Source organism: Balaenoptera ricei, chromosome 20 (assembly GCF_028023285.1).
Source record: "Balaenoptera ricei isolate mBalRic1 chromosome 20, mBalRic1.hap2, whole genome shotgun sequence".
NCBI classification, from domain to species: domain Eukaryota; kingdom Metazoa; phylum Chordata; class Mammalia; order Artiodactyla; family Balaenopteridae; genus Balaenoptera; species Balaenoptera ricei.
In genome coordinates, this window is record NC_082658.1 from 25,482,992 (window position 1) to 25,493,230 (window position 10,239).

At 48.2% G+C, this 10,239-nt stretch overlaps 1 protein-coding gene across 1 annotated transcript in view; it reads right to left on the reverse strand.

Annotated features, from left to right (window-relative positions):
- Positions 1–3,751, reverse strand: part of B4GALNT2 (beta-1,4-N-acetyl-galactosaminyltransferase 2) — a 63,683-nt gene extending 59,932 nt beyond the window's left edge. The window contains 2 exon segments of the mRNA XM_059907701.1: positions 2,729–2,811; positions 3,665–3,751. Coding sequence (XP_059763684.1) covers positions 2,729–2,742 — 14 coding nt within the window. The 5' untranslated portion in view covers positions 2,743–2,811; positions 3,665–3,751.
- Between the last annotated feature and the right edge of the window lie 6,488 nt (positions 3,752–10,239).

Here is a 10,239-nt window from a genome sequence, read left to right on the forward strand (position 1 = left end):
GGGACACGGGTTCGAGCCCTGGTCTGGGAAGATCCCACACGCCACGGAGCAACTAAGCCCGTGAGCCACAACTACTGAGCCTGCGCGTCTGGAGCCTGTGCTCCGCAACGGGAGAGGCCGAGACAGTGAGAGGCCCGCGCACCGCGATGAGGAGTGGCCCCCGCTTGCCGCAACTGAAGTAAAGCCCTCGCACAGAAACGAAGACCCAACACAGCCAAAAATAAATAAATAAAAAAATTTTTTAATTGTAGTTTTTAAAAACTGTCTTCAAATGAAAAGAAAGCAAGACAACAGTAATTGTCATTGGTATTACATATTATTACTGAAAATAATTCTGTCCTATAGAGAAGGGGAGTATTAAAAAATGATCAGCTGATGATGTCAAATATGCTAGAGTCATAACTTCTCCAAGAGGTCATGTCAGTTGTATTCCCAGTACCTAGTATGATGCCTCACACGTGGTAGGATTATCAAACTTTTGTGGAATGAAATATTATGAATAAAATGTCCCACACAATCAAAAAAATATTGGCTTTATCCTCAAACGGAGTTGGATTCCAACCTGCTCCTTCCATTGTAGTCCTTGGGCAAACTTCATTTCATTCTCCATTTCCACAACTATAGCATGGACATAATCCTTCAAAGAGTGCTTCGGTGAGCACTAGTGGCACAATCTAGAACAGGACCTATACGTAACGTATACGTAACCTATACGTAATAAGTGCTCCACACTGAATGAAATGAAATGAATTTACCAACTAACAGCCCTCTTGTCTGTATTTCCCATCAGTCTGAAAACTGTTTTTGGAGACACCCTGCGCAACATAACGCTGCTTCATTTTCCCTGACTCATATGCCACATGCTGCATTTGCCGATGAAGGTCCTGCGGTATTACCAAAGAATAAAAAACATGAAAACCTAGATTATTCCTGCCAGATGAATAATATGAATAATATTATATGAATAATATATGAATGATATTCATAATATGAATGATTGAATAATAATATGAATAACATTATAATGGAATAATAATTCCATTTTTCCTAAGTCACTGGCATTTTAGTTTTAAATAAAACTTACTAATATGCAAAAAAAAAACCTAACATTTACTGAGTTTACTGCATGCTACTGTAGTGATCATTTCCTGGGTTGGTAGGGTGTGCTGGAGTCAACTAGCCTATCTCAGAGGGACAAAAATCAGAAATACCTATTTCAAAGCCAGATACTTTTTAATAAAAAAGAAAACTAAAAAGGCAAAGAAAAGTTTAGAATAAATAGTTTCTTCGGAGGAAGAAACGTGAGTTCCCCAAGGCCACACAGGCCAGCCGCCTTAAGATCATAGAGATGTAAATTAAACAGCAACAACCTCAGTTAAAAGCCAGACCTTTTGTTCACGATTCCAGCTGTCCATATGTGAAAGGAAAGTCAAGTTTGCCGAGGACTTGCCAGCTTTAAATTCATTGGCACCAGTTTGGAGCCTGGCACCAGGACTCCTCATCACTTATTAAGGAATGCGGGGTGAGGGAATGAGGAAGGTGCTGGAATGAAAGCCTTAGCCAGGGACTTTCGGGGACACAAGGGCTGCCTCCTTCCCCTCGCTCCGCCGCAGCCTCTGTACAACGTGTGCTTCATTTTAACGCTCATAAAACATCATCTGAGCAACACGTTTTTGCATTGTCGGGAGACACCTTTCTTGTTAGTGTTAAATGATCGTTCTAGTTTTGAAAAATAAAAAGAAAACTTTGGGGATAAAAAGGCACAAAATGGGGCTTCCCTGGTGGCACAGTGGTTGAGAGTCTGCCTGCCAATGCAGGGGACACGGGTTCGAGCCCTGGTCTGGGAAGATCCCACATGCCGCGGAGCAACTGGGCCCGTGAGCCACAGTTGCTGAGCCTGCGCGTCTGGAGCCTGTGCTCCGCAACAAGAGAGGCCGCCATAGTGAGAGGCCCACGCACCGCGATGAAGAGTGGCCCCCACTTGCCGCAACTAGAGAAAGCCCTCGCACAGAAACGAAGACCCAACACAATCAAAAATAAATAAATAAATAAATAAAATTAAAAAAAAAAAAAAGGCACAAAATGTATTTCTGATCCTTCTTCCTGGTTTATAAAAACTAAATGAGCCCTCCAAGTCTACTTTTCCCCCGGTAATTATTATGCTATTCCTTAGAGGCTTTAGCGCCCGGAGCCCCCAAAACAGACGCTCACTCTGCCTCGAGGCTGTCGCCTGAACCTGAAAACCTACTTTTCGAAATCCCTGACTCCAAAACCCCGGGCTGTTTTCTGAAGCTGCGTAAGAAGGAGCAGCCTCGGTTTCCCGACTGCCCAGAGCCCGCGGTCCCCTCGCCGGGGACCCACATCGCCAGGGACCCACATGTCCAGCCCTGGTCAGGGCGTCCGGGTTCCAGGCCGCCCCCCACGCTCGGCACCACCGCGCTACGCACTCCAAGCACGAGAGGCAACCTCCACGTCGAATTTTCCACCTCGAAAACCAGTGTTCCCTGGAGCGCAGCGCTAGATAACGAGCAGGGGCTCTCAATACCGTCCCCAGGTACTGTCTCCTCGCTGCCCCACCTACGTAGGGGACCGGTTGGACTTATTTAGAGACCGGCTGCCCCCTCCCTCGGCCCTGGCTTCCGCGGCCCCCGCACCTGGCCGCTCCCCGACGGCGCGTCCGGCTGGCCAAGTCTGACCTCCCACTTTTCTCTGCTTCGGGGACACTCACCCGCTCGAAGTCATCCCGAAACCCGCCGCCTAGCACGTTCCGAGGTGGTGGAGCCGGGCAGCCACCCCGCCGATTGTCCAGCCCTTGGAACCAACCCGGGGTAGAGGAAGCCGCTAAAGCTTGGGTCGGACCCGTCCACGTCACCACCAACCCCCGCCCACCTCCTGGGTCTTGCCTTCCGCCCAGCTTGGCGCCAGTCCGTCCCAGCATCTCTGTGGTCTTTTGGGGACGACCGCACCTTGCAGGATCTTAGTTCCCGGACCAGGGATCGAACCCAGTGCCCCCTGCAGCGGAAGCCCTGAGTCCTAACCACTGGACCGCCAGGGAATTGCCGAAAAGGTGACAGTAATGACCACAGCCCCTGCTTGTGATAGATACTAGGCAAGGGCTTGGGGGCTAAACGCTTTATTTACGTTGTACCATTTATTCGTCGCAACAGCCCCAAGAGACGAGTGCTGTTATTAGCCCCACTTTTAGGACGGGGAAGCTGAGAAGAAGTGGGGTGATCAGCTAGTAGGTGGAAGAGCTGGGATTCGAAGTGAGTCTGGGTGACTCGGAAGCCCCGGGCGAGTGGAGCAGTTTCTGTCCCTTGTACGCGGAACCCCCACGCCGGCCAGACGCCACCTTGTTGGTGGTCCGAGGTGAAAGAAGGGGCCTTTCTGCGGAGAACCGCGTGGACCCGGCGTTTTACCCCGCGGCACCCGCGCTTCCCTTCTCCCGGCCGGGTCACCCGCCCTGGGTTCTCGGAGCCCGTCCTCGCAGCGCTCTTCGAACGCGTAGCGCACCCTACCCAAGGGCTGCAGTCCCGCTCCCGCGCTTCTCTCCCAACTTCCCAGCCTCGGTCGGGGACCACTTCTCCCGCTCGGTGAGTAAACGGAGTTCCCGCTCCACCTTAAGGAGCAACAAAATCCCCGCGCCCACCTCTAGCCTCCCTACCATCACGGCCTCTCGCTTTCCTTCCCATTGAACCTGGGAAGGACAGGTATCCACCTGTCCGCGAGCCTCACTGCCTCCCGCGCAGCTCGCACTTGAGTTCCGTCTTTGCCCCGCCTCCACCTCGCTCCCCACCCCACACCCCACCGGAACAGTTCCGGCAAAAGACGCGGGGAGGAAAACTGGAGTGGGTTGAATCCCTCTAACAGCCCCTTACAGCCACTTAATGCCTCTGTGTCTGGAAGAGGCTGGTGAATTCCACATGAAATTAGCATTTGCCGGACCCTTTTCATAAGCCAGGTGCGGTGCTGGGCGGCTTCCTGTGGTTCATCTCAAGTGCGATTGTACTGTATTTTACTATGACCCAGCTTAAGTCACAAACATAACCTTGTTTTAAACTAGACAAAACAATGGCATTGGGCTTCCCAGGTGGCACCGTGGTTAAGAATCTGCCTGCCAATGCAAGGGACACGGGTTCGAGCCCTTGTCCGGGAAGATCCCACATGCCACAGAGCAACTGAGCCCGTGAGCCACAGCTACTGAGCCTGCGCTCTAGAGTCTGCGAGCCATAACTACTGAGCCCACGCACCACAACTACCGAAGCCCTTACGCCACAACTACTGAAGCCCACATGCCTAGAGCCCATTTTCCGCAACAAGAGAAACCACCACAATAAGCCCGAGCACCCCAACGAAGAGTAGCCCCAGATCGCCACAACTAGAGAAAGCCCCAGTGCAGCAACAAAGACCCAACACAGCCAAAAATAAATAAATTAAATAAATAAATTTATTTTAAAAAAATAAAACAAAGGCATTTAAAATGCTTGCAAAATGACCGGTGTTTCTATATGTATATAGTACGCACTTACTTATACCCTGCCGTGTCCCAAAAAGGAATTTAAGACAGAGACATAAAATAGAATGCCGTGCAAATAAAAGAGAAAAATGACAGTCAATCAATCAAACCAAATAAGTCTGGAAAGAGATCTGCTGCTACCAGAGGGATCTACAACCTTGCTGCAGGTGAGTCCCAAATTCGGCTCAGAGCTTCTCAGTAGCCAGCAGAAAAGAGAAACCCTGCTGGAGAGAGTTCTGAAGTAGCTATTATAGGTAACTATTTTCTAGGAATAGCTGTGAAAAGGATACTATGCTTTCCTGGGCAAGACTAATCAGCAAAGCATTGTACGTTGTACTATTTGCCACGTACATGTAATAAAAACAACCCATCGTTTACCAAGGGCTTTCACATACATCGTCCTCCTTAATTCAACGCATAATAAAGCTGTGAACCGCTTCGCAGATGTGGAGACCCAGCCTGTGAGAGATTTCATGACTTGTTCAAACTTTTGTGGCCAGCCTCGAGCTAGGACTTGCACCCAGGAGTTGCGTCTCTAAGGCCAGTGCAGACTCCACTCTACCGCCCCCCCCCCACCCCAGCTCTATCTATATGGGGAGCTCTTCTTGTGACTTGGAAGTGGGACTGGATTAATTCAGCCAGATCAACTCTTGCCTCACAGAAGTATTGTTGAACCGAGAAGGACCCTGTGGGGTCCTCCTGGGCACAAAAGCCTTTTGGGTGTCCCCTATTTCTTTTCTTTTTTTTACTTTCTATTTTTGAAATTTTTTATTTTTTTTAATTTCATTGAAGTATAGTTGATCAGGTCCCTCATTTCTTATTTGCAGGATAAAGGCTTCAGCCTTCTAGACCTTCCCTGAGTACCAATGGGCAGATTCAAATAAGGAAATAGGTAATGCAGAAACAAAGGAGGAACTATCAAGAAACTATAGTACAGCGGTGGGGCAAGATCCTGGTTCCTCCTCAGGGAATATACATAACAATACCTTTGAGTTCTTCTACAGGAAGTAAGGCCCCCACCCAAGAGGAGGTGGTAACTTCAGGCTGAGCACAAGATTCTGTTGCCGACCAGGGTTCTTGGTCTTCCCCCATCAATAGAAATTGATTAAGAGGCCAAACAAGAAATTCAGGCAAGGCTTTATTGGGGCCCCTGCTGCAGCAGGGAGGGGGAGCGAAAACAAGTAACAGGTTCCCTTGCTGGCTCCAGAGGAGAGACGAGGGGGAATGAGCTGGTTCCTTACGGGGCGGGGGGGGGGGGGGGGGGGGTGAGGGTAGGATGTGTGTCCAGGGGTCAAGCCAAAGGGGCGGCTTAGGAGGTTTATCCACCCTTTTGGCTGTGTTGAGTGCAGGGGACATGTGCATTACCCTGCTTTTGCTCCTGACACCCTGGTATTTGCTCCCGCTCTTCAGAAATGGCAGCTGGGGTTTTTTTTCGTCTTTTTGTATCTTGTCCATAATTTGCCCCAACTGCGCATGGACTCAGTTGTTTTTAGTCTCTTATAGTTTCTTTGTATTTTGTTGCTTGAGGAGACTTTTGTCCAGGTGCAAGCACTGCAGCAAAGTGTCCCAGGTCCCAAATCCCAGCCTGTCTCAATTCCTGGAACACCAACCATTACCTCACTACCAGCCAATTGGAAGAAAGTCACACACACTGCAGCCCTCACCCCAAATTTTGCCTATAAAATCTTCTCCCAAAAAACCACTGGGGAGTTAGGGGTTTTTGAGCATGAGCCACCCGTTCTCCTTGCTTGGCTCTGAAATAAACCTTTCTCTGCTCCAAACTCTGAAGCCTCAGCTTGGCCTCATTGTGCACTGGACACAGAACTTTTCTTCAGCAACATTGTGACCTGTGATTTTGGTTCCAGGGTGCATTCTTTGTAATTGGCAGGAAGGGAAAGTTAGCTAAGTGAGGATGTTTGCTATTTTTCAGCTTGATTAGCCAGGGGTTTAAACACCAGTTCCAGGGGCTTCCCTGGTGGCGCAGTGGTTGAGAATCTGTCTGCCAATGCAGGGGACACGGGTTCGAGCCCTGGTCTGGGAAGATCCCACATGCCGCGGAGCAACTAGGCCCATGAGCCACAACTACTGAGCCTGCGTGTCTGGAGCCCATGCTTCGCAACAAGAGAGGCCGCGATAGTGAGAGGCCCGTGCACCGCGATGAAGAGTGGCCCCCGCTTGCTGCAACTAGAGAAAGCCCTCGCACAGAAATGAAGACCCAACACAGCCAAAAATAAAAAATAAATAAATAAAAATTTTTAAAAAAACACCAGTTCCCCATGGCAAAGCCTGGCTGTGGTCCCTGGGTGTCTAGACCCAGAGTCAAGCAGTGTTCGCTGCTGCCCTGAGAGATAGGGAAGAAAGGGCCCCTCCAGTCTATCTGGAGCCCTAACATGTGGCCAGGTCTGTGCACATCTTACACCAGGTGCTGTCTGGGCCAGCCTGAGGATAGCTTCTCCCAGGATGACTTCAGCCTTTTTCATGGTGGCTGGTTACTGTATATTTTACCACCATAACAAGACCTCCACTTCTCCCTATGTGTGGGCCCATTTCTGGCTGTCACTTGATAAATTGGCAAGTTCTTAAGTCATTTGAACCTCGTCTGTGCTTGGTTATTCCAGCCACTTCCAGTGTCGATTACACCCACCTCCATTACTGGTGTCACTAGGTCAAAGGCCAAACTCTTTTTTTTTTTTTTTAATTGAAGTATAGTTGATTTACAGTGCTGTGTTTATTACTGCCATACAGCAAATTGCACAAAGTAGGCACTGTTCATTGACTTGGTGGATGATTACCTTGAGTGGTGGAATTGTTTTCTCATCCACATAGTCACTAGCCCTTCCTCCTCCCCAAATCTAGTCCTTGCTGATGCTCAATAAATGTACGCTGAAATTATTTTTATGTAAATTTATTTATTTATTTATTTTTGGTTGTGTTGGGTCTTCGTTGCTGTTCTCGGGCTTTCGCTAGTTGTGGCAAGCGGGGGCTACTCTTTGCTGCAGTGCGCGGGCTTCAGGCTCTAGGCGCACGGGCTTCAGTAGTTGTGGCTCTCAGGCTTAGTTGCTCCGTGGCATGCGGGATCTTCCCGGCCCAGGGCTCGAACCCATGTCCCCTGCATTGGCAGATGGATTCTTAATCACTGAGCCACCAGGGAAGTCCTATGTTGACATTTAAAAAAAAAAAAAAAAAAAAAAGAAGATGCAGGTCAGCTGTTCAAAGGACTGAAGGAGCAGGGACAAAATACCCTGGTGTTGGTTTGCAAAGTAGCCCACGTACACGGAGGGCAAGGAAAGACTGAAGAAAGAAGCAGACCACTCCAGATTGGTAGCTGGCAATTTTACTAAGCAAGGGAACTTACAAGGCTTGTCTTGAGCAGCAGCAAGACAAGTAGATCTCAGCATCCATCTGCCAGAATCTTAAGTTTATATAGAGGCCTTAACAGGGTTCAATCACGTATACCGTGGTTGATGGTCCCAACAACACCTTACTCTCTCAAGGCTGTGTCCTTGGAATGGCTCCCGCTGTGGGAACAATGTACAGAGTGTACCTTCCAAGGACAGGGGAGGGGGCAAGGAGCTGCCTACATCCACCTCGAGGCTCAACCAGCGGCCATGTCCTCTTGATTACCTCCTCCAACACCTGGCTTGCCATAATCTCAAAAGGCAAGTGGTGTCTTTTGCTTGAGAATAAGAATTAAGCTCTAGATGTACAGGGTTGGGCCCTCAAGGAGGGAAGGTTCTAAATAAATTATGCTATGATCTTGGTGAGGCTCAAAGGTTGTTCAAGGTCTCACATGCTATTCCTTCTCCCCGAAAGACTCCTCCAACCCTCCATGCTTCTTTTGTCTGGCTTCTATTTTCAGTCTCTGGTTACATGTCACTTCCTCAAAGTGGCCTTTTCCAGAGCAGGTGTAACAAGGAAGGACTCCTTGTTCAATCTGTTTCTTTGACTTTAACCTTTGCTTTTCGTTGCTTTTGTTATTATAATCATACCTGCCTCAGGGAACCCTGCCCACCTGTGAATGGCTGCCAGAAAAAAGAAACTAACACATCCCCTCCCTGAGCCTGGCCATTCCAGCAGATGTTTTGCAAGACTGATGGCCCTTTTACTTTTACTTCCTTACTGCCTCTCCCTCTCTGATTCTATAAGAGAACCTGGCATCCAGACCCAGAAAAGATGGTTTTTCAGAGACTCTAGTCTGCCATCTTCTTGGTCTGCCGGCTTTCCGAATAAAGTCGTATTCCTTGCCTCAACACCTCCGATTCATTGGCCAGTTGTGCGGTGAGCAGATCAAGCTTGGACTCGGTAACACAGGAACCAGGTCAAATTCTTCTTTTGGTGTCCTTGTAGCACCCAGTACTTTCTGGTCACCGTCCCGGGCAGAGTTTGTAAGTTATATTAATGTGTTCATGTGCGTGTGTGTGTGTGTGTTTGCTGCCTGTTTCCAACATTCCCTGAAATAAGGAACATTACCACTTCTGTTTTGCTCTCCAGTTTATCCCTAGCATAGGAGCTGGCTCATAGTTAATGTTCAAAACTATCTCATGGAGAAAGGAATGAACGCGTTTTGTTTTACCATTTGATGCTCAGAACAATCTCGGGCCTTCAGTGTTGTGTTTGTCTCATTTTCACTTGAGGAAAGTGAGCTCAGAGACTTGTGAGGGGAGGCAGAGGGACTGGAGCCGGGTCTGCTGGATCTAGAGCCCTATACCTCCCCTGCTGCCTGTGTAGAAGGGAGGGTCCAGGTTAGTGATTATGGGAGAAACAGAAAGAGACAGAAGAGACAGGAAGACAGGAAGAGACAGAAAGAAAGTCAGGAAGGATCAGGGCCAAGTCTGGAACAGTGAAGCGAGGACTGAAGTGGAGGAAACTGCCTTGCTGTCTTTAGCCTTAACTTGACAGTCAAGAAGTGCGTCACTGAGAATTCCCTGGTGGTCCACGGGTTAGGACGCTGCGCTCTCACTGCTGAGGGCTCAGGTTCAACCCCTGGTTGGGGAACTAAAATCCCACAAGCTGCATGGTGCGGCCAAAAAAAAAAAAGAAGTGCCTCACTGATGAGGACCGAGGTGAAAAGTATGCAGACTTGAAAGGCTATGGATTTCTTCTCAATTGTCTTCTGAATTGTCTGGATGCCTTCAAGAGGCAGAGTGTACTGGTTCAAAGGTGAACTCCAGAGCCTGGCTCTGCTCCTGCCCCCTACCTGCTGTGTGGCCTTGGACAAGTTGCTTAACATCTCTGTGCTTCAGTACCCTCAGTTGTAAAAACGTAGATGATAATAGCACTTACCTCATAAGATTGTTTTAAGAATTAAGTGAGTTAATACATGTAAAGTGCTTCAGACAGTGCCTGCAAGTGATACTCTCACAGTAAGTGTTGGCAATTATTATTTGAAGGGCAGCTTTTTTTTTTTTTGAATTTTTGAATTTTATTTTATTTTTTTATACAGCAGGTCCTTATTAATCATCAATTTTATACATATCAGTGTATACATGTCAATCCCAATCGCCCAATTCATCACACCACCACCACCACCCCCGCCGCTTTCCCCCTTTGGTGTCCAAACGTTTGTTCGCTACATCTGTGTCTCAATTTCTGCCTGAAGGGCAGCTTTTGTGCTTTGAAGTCTCTGTAACTACTAGGGTTTAAGTTAATATTTTTAAAATTTTATTTTTTATTGAAGTATAGTTGATTTACAATGTTGTGTTAATTACTGCTGTACAGCAAAG